Source organism: Lepidochelys olivacea, assembly GCF_965140295.1.
Source record: "Lepidochelys olivacea isolate rLepOli2 genome assembly, chromosome: 13".
Classification (NCBI taxonomy): Eukaryota; Metazoa; Chordata; order Testudines; family Cheloniidae; genus Lepidochelys; species Lepidochelys olivacea.
Genome location: NC_140423.1, coordinates 18,744,402 through 18,764,249, shown reverse-complemented (window position 1 = coordinate 18,764,249; position 19,848 = coordinate 18,744,402). Strand labels below are relative to the sequence as shown.

General features: G+C 40.7%; 1 protein-coding gene across 1 annotated transcript in view; it reads left to right on the top strand.

Moving 5' to 3' along the window:
• The window catches only part of LOC311529685 (translocating chain-associated membrane protein 1-like), a 45,701-nt gene that overhangs the window by 16,352 nt on the left and 9,501 nt on the right, over positions 1-19,848 (top strand). Inside the window, exons 2-9 of the mRNA XM_084645847.1 lie at positions 2,260-2,320; positions 9,656-9,774; positions 10,912-11,028; positions 11,118-11,176; positions 11,800-11,884; positions 12,122-12,192; positions 16,570-16,674; positions 19,651-19,794. Coding sequence (XP_084501973.1) covers positions 2,260-2,320; positions 9,656-9,774; positions 10,912-11,028; positions 11,118-11,176; positions 11,800-11,884; positions 12,122-12,192; positions 16,570-16,674; positions 19,651-19,794 — 761 coding nt within the window. The remainder of the gene's footprint in view (positions 1-2,259; positions 2,321-9,655; positions 9,775-10,911; positions 11,029-11,117; positions 11,177-11,799; positions 11,885-12,121; positions 12,193-16,569; positions 16,675-19,650; positions 19,795-19,848) is intronic.

The window sequence follows — 19,848 nt, the reverse complement described above, 5'->3', positions numbered from 1 at the left end:
CAATTTACATGTAAGTTCTCAGACCATTTTTTTTCTGTACAAAGAGATCAAGGGCCTGGTTTACACTAGGAAATTAGATCACTATAACTGTCACTCAGGGGTGTGAAAAATCCACACCCCTGAACAATGCATTTAAACTGACCTAACCTCTGGTTTAGACAGCAGTAGGTTGACGGAACCTAGCTACCGCCTCTTGGGGAGGTGGATTGCCTATGCCAACAGAAGTCCTCCTGTTGGCATAGGTAGTGTCTTCACTGAAGTGCTATAGCAGTGCCACCGTAGCACCTCGAAGTGTAGACAGGCCTTAAGAGTTGAACCCACAAAGCAACTTAGGCTCTTAACTTCCATTGGAGTCAGGAGCCTAAGTTGCTTTGTGGATTCCACTCTTACATGCTGTAACTTGGGGAAGGATAAGCTATATTTCACACTCTCATACCTAAAAGGCTGAATCCCTGGAAGTGCAGAACTCAACTATGGATAAGGCCCTTTGTTTTTGATTTTTAATTATTTCCCAGGAATTTATTGGGTTTTATTTAAAAACTTGAAAAAAATTGGGGGAAAATTGGTAAAAACTGAAAATGAAGGAATGTGGCAGTTGAAGCCCAGTGCCCAGACTTCTCCCCCACCCAACAGTCAGTACGCCAACCCCACAGAACCACATGCAAATGTCAGAACTGCTGACGTCTTCAGTATTCCCTTTGGCTGTAAAGGAGCTGCCTTCTGGTGTTGCTGCAGGTGAAGGGGAGGTACCACCCTCTGGGAATTACAGTGCTGCAGCCTATGTAGTGATCTGGAACAGATGGTGTTTTGGTCATGGCCCATGCCTGGCTCACTAAGGGGCATGGGAGGGCTCTGCTAGCCTCTTTCCTTTTAATTTGGTATTGTTGGCACTTGCATCTACATGGCAATATATTCTTCTTACTTGTCTTTTGGTAGCAGACACTTGGCTGCCATTCCCACAGCAGGGAGACAAGTCAAACTATCATTTCACAAGAGAAAAAGACAGAACTCCTTTTTCCCATTGAGAACTGTTTTTAAAAGAGAGTTCCTTTACGTTCTAGGTCTTCTGGTATAGGAGGTTCACATGTATGTACCCCAAACGTATAACTTAATTATTCACACAAGGGATTCATGTGCAGTTTTGACCCATTCGTTAAATTTGGATGTTTACTTTTTAAAAAATTTGTTATGCCACTGCAGCTTCCTCAGTGCTAGTTGAGTTTGTGTATATTTTACATAACTGTATATTTCTGTGCATCCTTATATCCATGTTACTAGAAATTATAGATTTCATAATACATGAGAAAAGCTTTTTCTGGTATGACTCATATTTCCTTATAAATCTTTCCAATGCCGGTCAATTTAAAAGAGAGCGTACAGTGGATTACACTTTGTGCATGTTACAACAGTGTGTGTGCTTCTCTCTCATTCAAATTCACAAGTGATTCGTGGGTATCCATCTCTGGCTTTATGTCCCAGGAATTTGAATACATACATTCAGATAGATCTATTTGCTATGGGAGGCCTAGGTACTTGGATGCTACAGTGATGGGCATGGTATAAAAATCTAGTTTTAAAAGTCTGCTGGACTTACTCATTTGACTAATATTAATAGGATTTAAAGAATCTATTTTACTTTTGGAGAAAATGAAAGTCATTTTAATTTCTGTACCTTCTGTTCTGTACTGAAAACAACATTTAAAATATTTTGTAAAGTGGTGTGAGAAGGATGACATTGAGCCTTAAGCTAAAATAGACTCATAGATTTTAATGCCAGAAGGCACTGTCATGATGATCTAGTCTGACCACCTGCACAGAAGTAAAGTCATGGCCCCATATAGCATAGACACACATGTTAAATGATTTATTTGAAAAGTGGATGTGAGTGTGTGAAATCATTAATGGTGGATGGTATCAACTATCAGCAAGTAGTATAAACTTTAACCAAGACTGGCTGAGTGGGACCCAATCCCACTTTCTTTGCCAAGTTCCAGTTACTTTAACTTTATATGTTTCTGCTTCATAAATATATTTAAATATTAATAACTGTTTGCATTAAAGTAACTGTGTTCCCTCAAAATTTATTTTAATTGATTTCATATTCTTCCTTATAGACTTCATCTGAGAAGGAGCGTTTAGGGGCTCTGGAATTACTATGCTTGTAGTTTAGTGTGGGTTTAAAACTTTGAATGTTAATGTGGCCAATTTTTCTATTTTTCCTCTCTCTCTCTCTTTTTTTTTTTTTTTTTTAAATTTCAGGTCACAGCCAAGTATGTCATCATCTTTATTACTGTGCAGTACAACGTTACGTACACCACTGGTAAGAATAAAGCAAATCCACCGTCTATTTCTCTATAGCATAACAACCCAATTATAAAAAGTTCTCCATTTATAAATAATAATGGTCTTACTGCTAACTCATTTCACTTGTATTTCACAGAATCTTTCTTATTTCTTTTTTGTCTTGGGGATTTCTAATGTTCTCACCATTATAACACCTAAGCTCCTAGTTCTTCACTAGTGATAAGCAATTACCACTTTTGATTTTTTTTGCTATAGTTAATACTGCTATTGCACCACAGCTTCACTTGATTAGGCATGGTGTGCCTTCCACTTGCTTTTTATAACTTGGTGCTTTTCATACCAAGTAGAATATTTTGTAACTCTGAACGTGGTTTCCTAAATGTTTCCCATTTTTAATCACACATTGTCTTATGTTCTTAAATGGATTAATTTATTTTTGTCTTTAAAAGTTACAGACATTACTTCAGGGATGACTATCTAAAATAGCTAGATCCTGAATAATGGCATAATATATCAGAGGTCTGACTCACATACTTAGAATCATAGAATATCAGGGTTGGAAGGGACCTCAGGAGGTCATCTAGTCCAACCCCCTGCTCAAAGCAGGACCAATCCCCAATTAAATCATCCCAGCCAGGGCTTTCTCAAGCCTGACCTCAAAAACTTCTAAGGAAGGAGATTCCACCACCTCCCTAGGTAACGCATTCCAGTGTTTCACCACCCTCCTAGTGAAAAAGTTTTTCCTAATATCCAACCTAAACCTCCCCCACTGCAACTTGAGACCATTACTCCTTGTCCTGTCCTCTTCTACCACTGAGAATAGTCTAGAACCATCCTCTCTGGAACCACCTCTCAGGTAGTTGAAAGCAGCTATCAAATCCCCCCTCATTCTTCTCTTCTGCAGACTAAACAATCCCAGTTCCCTCAGCCTCTCCTCATAAGTCATGTGTTCCAGACCCCTAATCATTTTTGTTGCCTTTTGCTGGACTCTCTCCAATTTATCCACATCCTTCTTATAGTGTGGGGCCCAAAACTGGACACAGTACTCCAGATGAGGCCTCACCAATGTCGAATAGAGGGGGACGATCACGTCCCTTGATCTGCTCGCTATGCCCCTACTTATACATCCCAAAATGCCATTGGCCTTCTTGGCAACAAGGGCACACTGCTGACTCATATCCAGCTTCTCGTCCACTGTCACCCCTAGGTCCTTTTCCGCAGAACTGCTGCCTAGCCATTCGGTCCCTAGTCTGTAGCTGTGCCTTGGGTTCTTCCGTCCTAAGTGCAGGACCCTGCACTTATCCTTATTGAACCTCATCAGATTTCTTTTGGCCCAATCCTCCAATTTGTCTAGGTCCCTCTGTATCCTATCCCTGCCCTCCAGCATATCTACCACTCCTCCCAGTTTAGTGTCATCCGCAAATTTGCTGAGAGTGCAATCCACTCCATCCTCCAGATCATTTAAGAAGATATTGAACAAAACCGGCCCCAGGACCGACCCCGGGGCACTCCACTTGACACCGGCTGCCAACTAGACATGGAGCCATTGATCACTACCTGTTGAGCCCGACAATCTAGCCAACTTTCTACCCACCTTATAGTGCATTCATCCAGCCCATACTTCTTTAACCTGCTGACAAGAATACTTCTCGCTTCACGTCCCATAAGATAAATTTATTTTAAAATTACACAATTGACTTGAAATCTATCCAATATATATTTAAAAAATAACTTCAGGAACTACACCTGCCCTTGAGTCTTGTTACCAATTTTTGTAGGTGTAATCACATTTTCCTCTCTCTGTCTCTATGAGACACCTCACATCTTCCAACTCCTGCAACAAATGAGGCAGCAGTCCTGTAGACAACAGCCTCATACACTGTACAACTCTGATTCATTCCTACAGCACTGTCCTTTCTCTGCACTGACAGAGGCAGAGGTGCTGTGGGAAAAAATAGCATATGGTCATGTAATTAAAGACTGTATTATAATGTATACACAGCAGGAGGTTGAACTATGGTTTTATGGGCACCCTTAATTCTGGCACCCTTCAGTACTTAATTTTGCAATCTTAACATTCCTTCAGCATAGTGTATTTTGGGTGTAATAAATAAATAAAATAATCCAACAACCCCACAACACTGAAAAAGCAGAATTTGACCCTAGTTTGTCACCAGCAAGGCTCAGACATTTATGTCCACTCTGCAGATATCCACCACTTGAACTAACAGAGTAATTGGTAGCAGTAAGAGACTGTTATCTCCATGTGGGCCAGCCACAAGCAGGGGACGATTCGCACAGTTTATCAATAGGGCAAAGTGAAGATGAATATAGAGCAGAGGAATATAGAGACTCAAGTCTTGGGTTTAATTCCATATTCTGAAGGGGAGTGGTTTTTTTTAGTGGTTATAGACCTCTGTAATCCTCTTTCCACCCTCATGCTCCCATTCCCACCCCAACATTCCTTTCTCACCCTTCTGCATTCCTGTTAGACTTCCTCCTTTTCCTCCATGCTGCCTGGAAGCCAGTAACAGAAGCAGTGAGAGCACAGGCAAGACAGTGTTCTTTGAGTAGTTTAAGACATGTATTCCACTCAGGCGCGTGTGTGCCTAGCACATCAAAGTTGGAGAATTTTGCCTACCAGTATCAGTAGGGGCAGCACTTATGCTCCTCCTTTCATAATCCCTCCCATGGCTATATAAGGGTGGTGCTGCCTGACCCCCTCTCAGTTCCTTCTCACTGCCCCCAGCTAAAGTTGCAGCGCTTAGTGTGATCTTTCTTCACACTTGTCTTCACAGCTCTTTGTAACTTTTTGTACATATTTATAGTTTAGTACCCTTACTTAGATGGTTTCTCCCTGTGGGATGCCCTGACTGGGGTTTAAACATTGCCCTTCTTGTGGGGCAGCTATCCTATCTCCTATCCTCGGAGGCAACTGCTGAGACAGTACATCGTTTCAAGGACTTGCAGGCCATGCTACGCTCATTGGAGATTTATAACCAAGCCGCAAAGAGACTGCATTTTGGGAACCAACAATGGCAATATTGTTCTCACTGATATTTTCATCAGTCTGCCTACCCCATGAGGCAGCAAGATTTCCTTAGAAAGGGGCACAAATCATGGAGGAGGAAACCTTCTTGGTCTAGTTTTAGTCAAATGGTCTGTCCTCTTCCTTCTTCAGCTAGACAGTCTATTTGAGTGGCGTTTCGAGAGCAGCACCATTGTTGTCAATGTCATATCCATGCTCCAAATATTTGGGGATAGGCTGTCTCACTTCTACAGTGCTTGGGAGACAATAAATATGGACAGATGGGTCTTAAACGCTGTGGGATTGGGTTATACCATTAGTTCCTATCCATTCCACCCTCCAATCTTCCTGTCCCTCTAGAGGAACCCCTATCTTGAGTCACTGCTGTTACAGCAGGTACAAACCCTGTGTACTCTAGGAACTATAGAGGAGGTTCCTTATCTTTATGGAAAGGGGTTTTGTTCCCAATACTTCCTGATCCCCCAGATTCAAGGGAGGAATGAGACCTATCCTCAGTCTCCACGCTCTCCACAAACATAAGCAAGTACATGAGATTCTGCATGATTACCCTGGCTGCTATTCTTCCCATGGCTGAGGCAGCGTTGGTTTTCTGACCTCCCCTCTCTGTCAGCTTGACCTCCCAAACCTCTCACTCAACGTCATGGCCAGAATGTGTATCGAGCATTGAGTAGTCTGCACCTTAATGTGTGGAGGCTGCCTGGCTAGATCAAAGGAAGGAGCAATGCTTGGAGGTAGTTAGAGATTTTCTGCTTAATAGTAGAAAACCAACTACAAACTCTACCTATTTGTCTAAGTGGACAACAGTTTTTGATTTGGGCAACATCCAAAGACATTCAGCCCACATTAGTGCAGATTCAGGACACTTTTAGGATTATTTGCTGCATTTGAAATCTTCAGGTCTCTCACTGAGCTACTTGAAGGTTCGCTTGGTGGCGATTCCTCTTTCCATTCTCCTATTCAAGTGAAGTTGATATTCTTACACCCTGTGATGGTGAGAATTTTTTTTTAAGGGTGTTATCCATTTTTTCCCACCTGTGAAAAAAACAGTACCATTGTGGACTTTAATACAGTCCTGGCAGCGCTGATGAGTCCACTATTTAAGTCAGCAGCAACATGTTCACATGCTCTCCTCTCTCCGAAAATGGCCTTCCTTGTGGTTATAACACCTACAGGAAGAGTTAGTGAGTTGCAGTCCTTAATGGCAGATCCTCTGTACACTTCAAGATCCTCTGTATACTTCAAGGACAAGGCAGTGCTTTAAGACTACACCCAATTTTTTGTCTAAAGTGGAATCTGTGTTTCACTTTAATCAGGTTATTTACTTATATTTTTTTCCCAAACCACATTCAAGTGCAAAGGAGCAGCATCTACATAACTTAGATGTCAGGTGGTGTTTAGCGTTTTATTTAGAGAGAAATAAGCCATTTTGTTTATCACCTTGAATCTTTGTGTCCTATGCTGAGCAAATGAAGGCCATGCAGGTCTGTTTCCATGCAGACCATATCCAAGGGGATTACTCTCTGCATTACCACCGCTTATGTAGTGGCTCAGGTGACACCTCTACAATCATTGCAGGTTAATTGAACCAGAGCTTAGTGGACATCTGCTGTGCTGCTTAGTGATGTCTCAGCAGTGGATATCTGCAGAGCTGAATGGTCTTCTGTGGATACTTTTGCTAGGCATTTCACGATCACCATGGCATCAAGATTGGACGTAAATTTTTGGAATGCACTTCTGCGCACTGATTAAAGACTCTGAGCCCACCTCCTGCTGGAACAGCTTGTGAGTCACCTGAGTGGAATACAACTCTGCAAGCAGTCGAAGAAGAGACTGTTGCTTACCTGTATTGTAACTGTTGCTCTTCAAGATGTGGGTGCAGATATGTATGGCATGACCCATGCTCTGCCCCTCCACATCGGAGTCTCCAGCTGGGAGGAACTACGGAGTTCAAAGGAACTATGGAGGGTCCGGGCAGTGCTGCCCTTATGTAGCCATGAGAGGGGTTATGAGGGGAGAGGACGAGCACCATCCTACCCTGACTTGGGTGTGCGGACAGCTGAGTTGAATACATGTCTGCACCCACATCTCCGATGCATCGAAACACTAGAGCTTCTCAACAAAATGGTTATAAGATTTATTTAATTTGAACAAAATAGCATACTTCCCTAATCTCATCCTTAGAAATCACTGAACCACTTTATCTGAAACACTGGGGTGGGGGGGAATCAGCTTGAGGCAGGTACCTGCCATGGGAAACTTCAGCCTGAACAGTTAAAGTCTGGAAACACAGTAATAAGCAACTGAACACAGGCTCTTTAAATGGTAAGTGTCAGACAATCTTAACTACAGGTTTTGCTACATGCATTGCCTATAATAAGAATAACCTGTCTATGCCTGAAAGGCATAAGTGCCGACTCCGTGGGTGCTCTGGGGCTGGAACACCCACGGGGAAAAAATGGTACTGGCAGCCCCCCAGTCAGCTCCCCCCCCCCCGGCCCTCCCCAGAGCCTCCTGCCCACCGGCGGGCCCCATGAATCAATTCCTCCTCCCTCCCTCCCGCCGCAATCCACTGTTTCGTGGCGTGCAGGCAGGAGGCTCTGGTGAGGAAGGGGAGAGGAGCAAGGACACGGCCCTCTCAGGGGAGGGGGCAGAAGGGGGTGGGAAGAGGCAGGGTGGTGGAGCAGGGACGGGAAGAGGCGGGCAGGAGTGGGGCCTTGGGGGAAGGGGTGGAGTGGGGGCGGAGCCGGGGGTCAAGCACTCCCTGGCACTTTCAAAAGTCGGCGCCTGTGCTGAAAGGACCTTACACTTGTTCTCTTCACCCTCCCTGTGCATTCAGTATTTCTTTACGTAATGTTTTCATATTGTGTTTACTAAATTTGCTGTTTTTACAGAAAACAAAATATTCCAAGTCTAGGAAAAACAAAACAACTATGCTCATTATCTTTTTGGGCAAAAGCCTTTATGCTTTTAATTGAATATTACCTCACCAACCTTGCTTCATTGATTAGCAGAAACCCCCAGCTAATTTTTTCATACATTACTGTTTGCAAGCAGTGATGGATATGGAATATGTAGGTCAGGGGTTCTCAAATTGTGGGTCAGGACCCCTCAGGGGATCACGAGGTTATTACATTGGGGGGTCATGAGCTGTCAGCCTCACCCCAAACCCCGCTTTGCCTCCAGCATTTATAATGGTGTTAAACTATATAAAAAATGTTTTTAATTTATAAGGGGGGTCGCACTCAGAGGCTTGGTATGTGAAAGGGGCAACAGTACAAACGTTTGAGAACCATTGAATTGTAGGCAGATGCTCTTTCCCTCCCCCAAAAGGGGGGGGGGGGAAATAAATGTGCTCTGCTGTAAGCAATGGGATTCTGCTTTATTCTTTCACTAAACTTATGCCTGAGGGAATTCTGTGCCAAAAAATTAAAAATTCTGCACACAATACTTTAAAATTCTGCAAAATTTTGTATATTTTATTTCTCAAAATAACACAATATAAGCACATCAGTTTCAATTATTTTCTGTCATTTATTTCAAAATACATGTCAACAAGTATGTCTGTAACAATACAGACAACACAAAAGATTCAGGAAATGTTTTTTGACAAATAGGTTCCTTACTAGGCATATTAATACAGAACTCTGAGTAATAATTCATTTAAATTACAATACAGAACCGTAATTCCCGCACCCCTCAGAAGCAGTGCAAAGGCTTGGGGAAGTTAGGGTTAATGGAGAAGCTGAGGGAGAGGGAAGTGAATTGCTGGGAAAGAGCCTGCGTGTGAACTTCGAGGGTTGTTGGGTATGGGTGGGGAAAGTATGGAACAGGTTTTTAAATTTCAGTGGATATGTAAGATGCCCTTTTTAGAGAGAGGGTAAATTACTTACTTATAATTGATCCATGAAGCTGAGCTACATAGATCCATACATTGATGGTAATATCCTTTCTCCATACAGCTACACTTCTTGAGATGGAATTTTGCTGGGTCTCTATATTTTCTATGGCGTAGGCCAGAAAGAACTAATAGAGGCTGACACACAATGGTACTACCCACAGCATTTCCCTTCCAGTCTTACAATTATAGTTTTGTTTGCATTTGGGGTGGGGAATACTCCAAACTATTTGAGGGGGGATCAGAATTAATTTGCCAAAGATGCAAGAATTTGGATACATAGGATACTATGTGCCAGAGAACAAGTAGATAAGGTATTTATCCTTTCTCTGTTGCATAGAACATTTCATAAGTAAATGCGTTCTATTCAAATAGATATTTTTGGAGTAATTAAAACTTTGTTTCAGATGACAGGAGTGAACCCATTCATTTCTATGAATATGGTCCAAAAGACATTGCCACCATCTTCTTCTACATGCTTATAGCCATTATTCTGCATGCTGTGATCCAAGAATACATATTAGATGTAAGTTAACCATGGGAATATAATTTACTTATGTAAATTATTTATTTAGGCTGTTTTTTACACGTTTGTTCTGCTAGTCTTACATAAGATAACACCAGCACTTGTATAAGTCATGTTGCAAAATAAAATAAAACCATGTAGGTGTATTTACGCATTACATGCTGGTGGTTCCTTTGTCATTCGATATAAATATTATTAGATTCTGGAAATGTGTCTATATAACAATATATTTAATGAAATAATATTTAATCACAGTTTCTCTGACTCTTCTAGTATTCTCCATTAGTAAGTGGATGGAAAAAACAGGAGTTTGTCTACTACATTGAACCTTCGTGTCCCTAAAATTTTAAATTGGAAGTCAGTATAGAAACTGTTTAAATTAAAAATAAATAAATAAATAAAAAATGCTGTCCCCCTTCCTCCATTTTGCTTTATTGGAAATGTTTTGATTTAATATGAATTAATATCTAAATGTACTTTCCACTCTTCCTTTTATCTAAAGCTGGGGGCGGGCAGGGGGAGAAAAAAAGCAGAACATAAGAATTTCTTTAACTAGTGAATTTTTTCACTTTTGTTTTCCACGCAATTTTTTTTAACCTCAGTCTTTAATGGTGACCATTGACATTCCTCTGCAATCGCTGTAAATCTACAGAGTTAGGTTTTGACTGTAAACTTCTGGGTTTTCATTTTTTGCCTCTTTGCCAAATAACTTCTCAGATTTGTGACTTGCTTAAGGTTCCGGTATTTTCATTGTTGTATATGTATGCTAGAGCTCCATTACCTGGAAATATGAAATATAAAGGGCCTGGTCAATCTGGCCTTACAATGACACCTACAGCATCAGACCCTAACTAAGTAATAAGGCTCTCATCCTGAAAAAAAAAATACATGACTAAATTTAAGTACATAAGCACTTCTCATATAGGCATCAGTATGACTTCTCACACACAAAGTTAAGCACCCATGTAATATTTTTCAGGATCAGAGCCTAACATGAGGAATGGAAGATCTTGGAGGTAATGGCTACTTAATTGAGGGCTAAGTGCCAAGTAGCTTGCTTTTTTTTCCTCTACCAATAACAATAAAGTAAAATATTAATCTGTATTTTATACCCCCAAATGTGTTCCTTGTTTTCAGAAAATTAATAGACGTCTCCATTTGTCAAAAACGAAGCACAGCAAATTCAATGAATCGGGGCAGCTAGCATTTTTCTATTTGTTTTCATTTGCCTGGGGAGCAAGTATTTTGACTGCAGTAAGTAAGTCAAATTGCTATCTGTATTTGTTTTAAAAATACACATCTAAAACATTATGAAAGTTCTTAAATGACAACTTTTTTTCCAGGAAGAATTCATGACAAACCCTACTTTGTTATGGAAAGACTATCCCCATTCTCGCATGTTGTAAGTGTTTTTTATTCTCTTTTTTTCTAACTGTTTGACAGTTGGCTACCAGAAATTTGTTTTGGTAATATAAACAATGTAGACCATTTTCATTTGTATTAGTGACCAATAGCTGAAAATCCTTTGTTCTGTATTCCAAGTGTGAGTGTGCGTGAGGGAGGGGGGGTGTTAGGCTCCCATCCTGGAAATACTTGTACCAGTGTTTAACTTTACCATGTGAGTAGCCACACAGATTTCGATGAGTGTAAAGTTAAGCATATGCAGAAGTGTTTAGAGGATTATTGCCTGACTCAGTATTACTAAACCTGTCTGTCTTCCACTGAAGGAACTGGGTGGGTAGGTGCGTGTTCCTCCACTCTGCAAACAAAAACAAAAAAAATGATCCAAAAGGTGATCTAGAACTTGCAAATAGGAAGGAAATTTGTAAACACTTATTCAAGATATTACTTCTTGACTTGATAGTATCTGATAAAGCAGTTTCTGTTTGCAATTCCTTTGATATATAGGATAGCGTATTATAGGTCAGCATTTCTTATTCTGAGGGAATGAGGTAAAATATTGTATCCTTTAAAAACCTAAACACTTAACATCCTAAACTTCTTCCCTTCTAAATTATTGTTTAGTTTTCAGGTAAAATTCTTCTATGTCTGCCAGATTGCCTATTGGCTTCATGCACTCCCAGAATTGTACTTTCAAAAGATTCGAAAGGTATGAATTGAAAGCTTTGCTACTTTACTTTAAAAATACATTTTGAATTGCTTGATTTGTTTGGTAATGTAATCTTGGTGGGAAACTTAAATGGGGTGCACACTTCAAATAGAATTCCTTTGCCTTACAGAGAGAAGTACAGCAGTGAGGAAGATAAGGAAGGTTGACACATTTCAGTATGGTGGGTTTTAAAGCAGGTTAGCTAAAATTTAACTTTAAGTTTTCTCTTAATTTTAGGAAGATATACCAAGACAGCTATACTATATCTGCCTTTACATTGCTCACATATGTGGTGCCTATGTATTGAAGTAAGTATCTGTAAATTGTTACTAACTGAAAAGCTTTACTTCATTATTCCAATATCAATTTTTTTTTTACTATTTTTCATGTGGCGCTGCATATTCCCACTTATGGGTACTGTGCCGCCTTGTGGTGCTTTACGGTAAAACCTTCTAATAGCAGTGTCCGTTAGATCGCTCTCATGACCTTTCCCGCTCCCCTCACATCAGGACATACTAAGCAAAGGCTATATAGGGGTCGGAGCAACCTCACCACCTCAGATCCTTCCACATGCCTGGACAGATGTGAACCTCTCTGGTCTTTTTGGAACCAGAGCCTCTTTTCTTGATGTAGTTAATGTTGTTGGTATGTAGTTTAGTTAGCAGTTCTTTCCAGTTCTGCATTATGGCAGAATTGAAGAAACAGAAGAACCTGGGTTTCAAAAGGTACATTTCCTGCCTGGCTATCTTCCCAGCATCTCACGACTATGTTCAGGGCCTCAAGTACTTGGGAGAAACTCATTCCTTTTCTAGGTGTTTGATCTGCTGGACCTTTAGTCCCAGAGACTTGCTTACAGCTCCTCCTTTTCAAGAAAGCTCTCGTGGCCAGACCCTCTGGATCTGAACAGTCCTCAGAACCAAGTTCTAAGAGGCCAGTCTTGGTTTCCAGTAGTTTGAAAGGACTGAAGGGTTCCAAGAATCCACACCCTATGTTGGGGCTGGATGCCCCCGAAGTCAAGCTCCCAAGGCTACATGTGTTTGAACCAAGGGCCATGCACTTGGCTCCAGCTGTCCTGACTCTGGTGGAGTAGTCGAGAGAGATTTTGGCCACCATCATTGGTGCCATACTTCATGATTTGCAACTGACTGATCATGTCGAATTCCTGTGCTACAGGGCTAGGATCAGATTCAGTGTTCACTTTTGGCTCCAGGAAGATGGATTTCATTGGTGTGTCCAAACTGAGGCGTCTGGCAGTCCGGTTTTGGCCCACAGTCTGCCAATTGACTACCCCTGGTATGCCATGCAGTTCAAATAGCTGCCCCCCCATCTCTCCTACCTCTCACTCTTTAGGGACCCCCCTCTCATGAGGCGATTCTTCTTGAAGTGGAAAAGTTGCTTCTTTTAGGAGCAGTCGAGGAGGCTCCTGACTTAAGGGGTCAGAGCTTTTATTCCTTTTATTTTCTGGTTCAAAAGAAGGATGTGGGGGTTTAATTGGATACTAGATGAAGGGACTTGAACAAATATGCTCAAAGGCTTCATTTCCAGGTGTTGACTTTGGCCTCCATAAATCCCTTCACTGTTGCTCATGGATTGGTTCACAACTCTCTCTATCTAAAGGATGTGTATTTTTATATTTCTGTTAATCACAATTATCCCAAGTACTTTGATTTATAGTGGCTGGGCATCATTTCCAGTACAAGATGCTTCCATTTTGCCTCTCCATGATGCCCAAGGTATTTACAAAATGCCTCTCTGTGATAGGGGATCATCTGAGCAATCAGGGTATTTTCATTATCCCTATGTGGATAATTGGCTACTGAGGGGCATTGTGCATGAAGACCTGTTAAATCATATTGTCTTCACAATCAATCTCTTTTCAGACCTCAGGCTACTTTTCTACTGCCCAAAGTCAATTCTCTGCCCCTTTAAAATGATTGCCTTTATAGGGTCCATAGTGCACTCTGTGGAAGGAAGAGCTTTTCTCCCAGAGGACAGATTTCTCAAAATGAGCAAGCATATGTAAAAGATTTGACAGTGTTCCTCTCAGAGAACGAAATTCTTCTTGGGTCTTGTGGTCTTTATGGCAGCTGCTACATTTTGTGACTCCATTTGCTTGTCTGATAATGAGACTGCATCACTGGATATCTCATGTCTACAGACCAAGCCAGAACAGCCTTCAGATGTTGATCACCATGACTCAGAATGTTATAGTCTCTCTATAACGGTGGTCTGTAAGGGTGAATATGCTCAGAGGTGTACAGTTCAGTGCTCCAGTTATCCCTGACAGTAACTTCAGCTACATCAAACAAAGGTTAGGTGGAGCATCTCCATTTGACAGTTCAAGGGCACTGGTCTGTGCAGGAGAGACCCCTGTGTAACGCGCACACCTTCTGGGTGTGGTATTCTGTTCCATCGTGTGTGTGTGTGTGTGTGTTAAAATGAATCTGCTCTACAGCCTTAGCTAAGAGCCAGCTGGCTTGTAGCTCATGTGGTAGAGGCTCATGTATTAAGCTTCAGAGGTCCCCGGTTCAATCGCGCCCGCTGATGACCGGGTCTCTCAGTGTTACACCTGCACATGAGCGTATTAGTGGGCTATTCATCTGGCTCTCAGATTGTTTCTTCCTCACCTTTCAGGGGAGGGTTGTGCAGCCAGGTCAGGGACAATATATCAGTGATGTATTACCTCAGCAAGCAAGAGGTGCTCACTCCACTCTCCTGTGTGCAGAGGTTATAGGTCTATGGGATTGGTGTATTAGTCACAAAGTTTATCCCATTGCTCTACCTCTGGCAGAGGAAAACAATGAATTCACAGATTATCTAAGCAGAGACAGATCTTGGGTGCACAAGTGGTTGCTAAAGGATCAGTTAGTCCAGACTGTGTTCTCCAGTTGGGGTCAACCAGATGTAGACCTGTTTGCAACAAAGTTCAACAAAAGATTTCTCTTCTGTTCAAGAGCAGGCAGGAACAGTCAGCCCCTGTCAGATGCCTTCCTTCTGCACTGGGAAAAGAGGTTGCTGTATGCTTTCCTCTTGTTTTCCATTGATCCAGAAGGTAGTGAGAGAGCTGTCAGGGCATGGCAAAGATGATACTCATTGTCCCAGTTTGGCCATGTCAGCAGTGGTTTACCAATCTCCTTTAACTCCCTGGAAGTCTTCCTGTGTTTTCCTCTGTCCCAGCAGGAGGACAGGATCTTTCATTCAGACCCACAATCACTTCACCAAATAGTGTGGGCATTCAGACTTTGACTTTACTCTTGAGCAGTCATGTTTTTCATCTGTACAGGATATACTAATTAACTCTTGAATACAGTCTACAGGTCCATTTTAAGCAGCATCAGCTTCTAGATTTCAGGCTTGCATGAAGGGAAGATCTGATTCCCCTGCATTGGCTTCCATTCCTTGTGTTCTGGAGTATTTAACCCCTGATTCTTTAAGTACATTATCTAGCTTATCATTAAAAGTTCATTTGGCAGCCATCTCAGCGTATCATACTCTGTCTAGTAGATTGCTGTTTTGTTTGTTCAGTTAAAAGATTTATGAAGGTCTTATCAAATGTGTATCCCCCAGTTAGAAATCCTGTCTCTTCTTGGAACCTGAATTTGGTGTTTGTCATGCTGGTAAAATTGCCTTTTGAACCCCTGGTTGAGTGTTCTACTATTTATCTATCAAAATGTCTTCTCTTATTGCTATCACATCAGCAAGGGGAGTGAGTTGAATGTCCTTATGGCTGATCCACCTTTCACGTCTTTTCATAAGGATAAGTAGTTCTCAGACCTGATCCCAGATTCTTGATTAACATGGTGTCTCATTTCCACATCAAGCAGACCATTAATTTGCCAGGTTTCCCCCCTGCAGCTGCACTCTACTCAGTGAGAATCTGTCCTACATACTTTGGATGTCAGAAGGACCCTGGCTTATTACCTAGAAAGAACTAAATTTTTTGTATATCATCTAGATTGGTTATGTCTTATGCCAAGAATGATAAGGGGTATATGATTTCTTCCCAAACTATTTCTCAGAGGGTTAAACAATGTATTACTGAATGCTACCTACTGGCAAAAATTCTTGTGTCTGCTGCAATTAGACCATTAGACAAGTGTGGCTACCTCCTTTGCTTGTCTTAGGTAGGTGTCTGTTGCTGAAAGTTGCAAGCTACAATCTGGACTTTGATGGAAACTTTCACTAAATGCTATGCTCTGGACTCGGCTTCTAGGGCAAACGCTGGATTTGGCAAGGCAGTGCTTGTCTCCATTCAACTAGGACTCTGGGTCCACCTCTAGGTTAGTCTCAGCACTGTTTATCAGTCTGTTCCATAAATGGGAATATGCAGAGCTGCTCAAATGAAAAAATGAAGGTTATTTACTTGTAATCAAGGTTCTTCAAAAGAGCTCTGCCTATTCACATTTCCTATCGCCTTCCCCTCTCTGTCAGAATATTTGTTTATTCTGTATCTCTGGCTTTGTGGTGGAAGGAATTGAGTTGATGAGGGTGCTCTATCTCCTATGTTCATCTTGGGTATGTTGTGATGCTGAGGAGGGGGGTAGGAGTAGGAGTGGGAGCATTGAAGCTGGCACTTCTAAAAGAAGGCTTTACGATAAGGCAGCACAGTACCCACAAGTGTGAATATACAGGGCCATCTTGAAGAATCTCTGTTACAAATAAGTAACCTTCATTTTCCATTACAGCCTTCAACGTCTGGGGCTAATTTTGCTGGTATCTCACTATCTAGTGGAGCTCATTTTTCATGCCTCACGTCTTTTCTACTTCAGTGATGAAAACAAGCAGAAAGGGTAATTTTTGCATGTACTATCTTATTTTTATTTTACTACCTCTGTGTTTAATTTTCAGAGCTTTATTGCAATTTCTATTGGCATAAACATGTTTGTGTGCACGTAACACAAAAAGCAAATGTTAGGACATCACACATCCTAAGCTATATCTGTGATCCCAGTATTACTATTTGGTTGGAGTTCCATGAGAGTTCCAGTGTCGTCATGTAGAATCAAGAAAACAGATCTGTCACTTCATGATCATAATAATTTTTCAAGTAATATTTGTTAAAATCGTGTCTAGGGTACATATTAGCCATCTCTGTTGTAAATGCCTACCTGCTCCAATATATTTTTCATTGCAAGTATATTTATGGAGATCTTTGTTTTAAAAACAAGTGCACCTTAGAATAAAAGTAACATGGACACCAAAATCACTACACTTCTCTCAGAATCTATTTGTGTTTTTGAACTTTGTTCATTATTGTAAACCAATATTGTAAACAAAAGAACTGACAGAATTATACCAGTATTTTATAGTAATAAATGCACAGACAGTCTAAACAATGTGTATTACTTTTATGATAGGAAGAAAATCAGTCTTTGCATTATCAGTTTTATATTCTGCTCTTTCTTTGCAAGGGGTGGACAGGAAGTGAAAGTAAAATACTTATAATTTATGGAAGGCAACAGTTTCAAACAGCATATAAAGTAAAATTGTTCTGTATCTTGAGTGAATTGCTTACTTATTTTGAGATGTAGAGTTATAAGGACACTTGCATGAAAGCTGGGAAAGCTGGGAAGGGGAAAGACAAGAGGACTGGTTTGTAGAATGAGGGTGGAGGAAATGAACTTTGTGTGAGAGCAAAGGGGAGGAAGATGAAACTTACAAGAAAGAAGTAAGTAACTAATAAGAGGGATGCTCTGCATCAATCTGAACACTTTTTACTCAAATCCTAACCTTCATGTCTGTTTGCAATTCTGCTCCACTTTTCCACTCATATCTCTTGTAGTGTCTCCCTCCACGCTCCTAGCTGTGCAAGACTTGACTGCCTACTCATGTGAGACTTCTACAAATGTCATCTTGCTTTCTTCCACACAGCCTCTTATGCATACACAGTCCTCTTTGAACTAATCTGTAAGGCTACTACTCTCTTCTCCATATCTCTACCCAAGACCTGTTTCTGTCTCAACTCCTAACACCAGCATTTAAATAATTAGGCTGAAGGTCATTTGGAGAAAGTCAATATGTATTAATGCAAATAAAGTAAAAACAAACAAACAACTCTTTCCCCCATTTTTTTTAAGTTGTTCATCTTAGGCTGTAAGTTCTCCAGACCAGGGACCCTATCTACTTTTATTTGTGTAGCACCCAATGTAACAGGACTGCAGTACTGATCAGGACATCTGGCCACTACTGTAATACAAATACTATGTTGTATTCCCCGTTCTGCCTGATCAAACAATGTGTTCTTCAGGATAGGGACAGGCTTCCTTGGATTAGGAAACACTACCATTCTTTGTGTGCTACCCTAATCTTAGGTTTCCATTCCTTATTTTTATTTATTGCCTTAAAAGATGAGTTAGAGAAGCATTTTGAGTGTTTTAGGAGAACTAAAATGTTGCTGTTTATAATAAAAATAATCTTGAACAATAAACCATCAAGAGCCATTTCTCCATGCGGGCTTCCAGGCTATTAGTAACTTCGTATTTAAGGTTATAAATTCCCACTCTCATAGCTTTCCAAAAACCCTGGCTTATTTTCCTAGGAGGAAAAAAACCCAACAACTTCTGCTTGAGCTGTCACAGGCTGAGTATAGGAGTGTTGGGTATTTTTCTTTTTAAGTTTGAGATTTATTGAACAAGCTGTGTTTGAATTGAGATTCTGAATGCACTTTTCATTTTGAAAATAGTTCCAGTTTTTTATCCAATAATAATTTAAGTGGCATGATGTAAAAACTTCTGTACTGCTGAAATCTTTTAGAACTGCTTTCTATAGTTTGTTCTCATGGTATTCTCCTAGATTAAGTGTCACCATATCAGTAGGCCACGTCCTGTTCAACTGGTTAGAACCAAAGCTTTTGCTCTCCAAATTGGTAACAGATGAATTTCTCCCTTACTGACTTCTGTGAGAGGTCTGATCAATCCTCACTGAGACAGCAGCGTTCAGAATGTAAATCAAATCAGTCAGTAATCTCTATTTACCTCCCCAAATTGCTGCATGTTGGAGGACCTCAAATTCTTGATCCTGGCTACTGGCAGGGATGTGGGACAAGCAATGGTAGTGTCTTTTTTTTCCCTTTGGGCATGCCTCTGGTTCCAGCTCTTGGCTTCAGCAGTGTCTCTAGTGATGGCTATCTTGAAGATCTCCAGAATATAGGATGAGGGTTGATGAGGAAGACTTTAAAGTTTAGTTAGTTATCTAACTTTTTTATTTTGTGTTTTTAACTGAAATATGCTAATGTTTTAAAATAATGGAGATCTTATCTTACAGCCAACTAACATTTAAAAAGAAAAATAGTTGGGGAATTCATAATAGATGCCTGTAACTTTTCATTGTCTTTTTCAATGTTTATCCACCAAATTTTGTGTTCTCTGCAAGCTTGGATATTAAAATGATGTCACTTTGCTCTAAGTTACCTACAAAGTAGAAAGGTAGTGCATTCTACTTGCATTTCATGTGGCAATACGTGTAATTGCCATTATAGACCCCACATTTGGAAATTTCTAAGCACGCATTTGAAAATAAAATTTAACTTCTATATTGGGGGGGGGGGGGGAAGTTTTATTGGAGGCATAATTGAGTGTATATGGATGGGTGGCAGAATTCACTGTTGTGGGTGGAGAACTAGATGTAGAATTCCTGTAATTGTTGTTCATCTCAATATACCTTTCCTTTTCATCTTAAATTTCAGTGCTCAAGGAAGCTTAATAGAAGGCAGCTTTGTACAGTTAACCAAGGGGGAAGACGCATTAATTTTATTATTTCCTTTTCAGATTTACCTTTTGGGCTTTACTGTTTGTAATGGCTCGTCTTTTGACCCTAACCTTATCTGTTCTCACATTTGGATTTGGTCTGGCAAGAGTAGAGAATCCAGGTTTTTCCATAGCAGACGGAAACTTCAATGTACTCACTGTGAGGTATAATAAAGCTAGTAGACATTCATGTTTGAGTAAAGTGACACTTTCAGAATG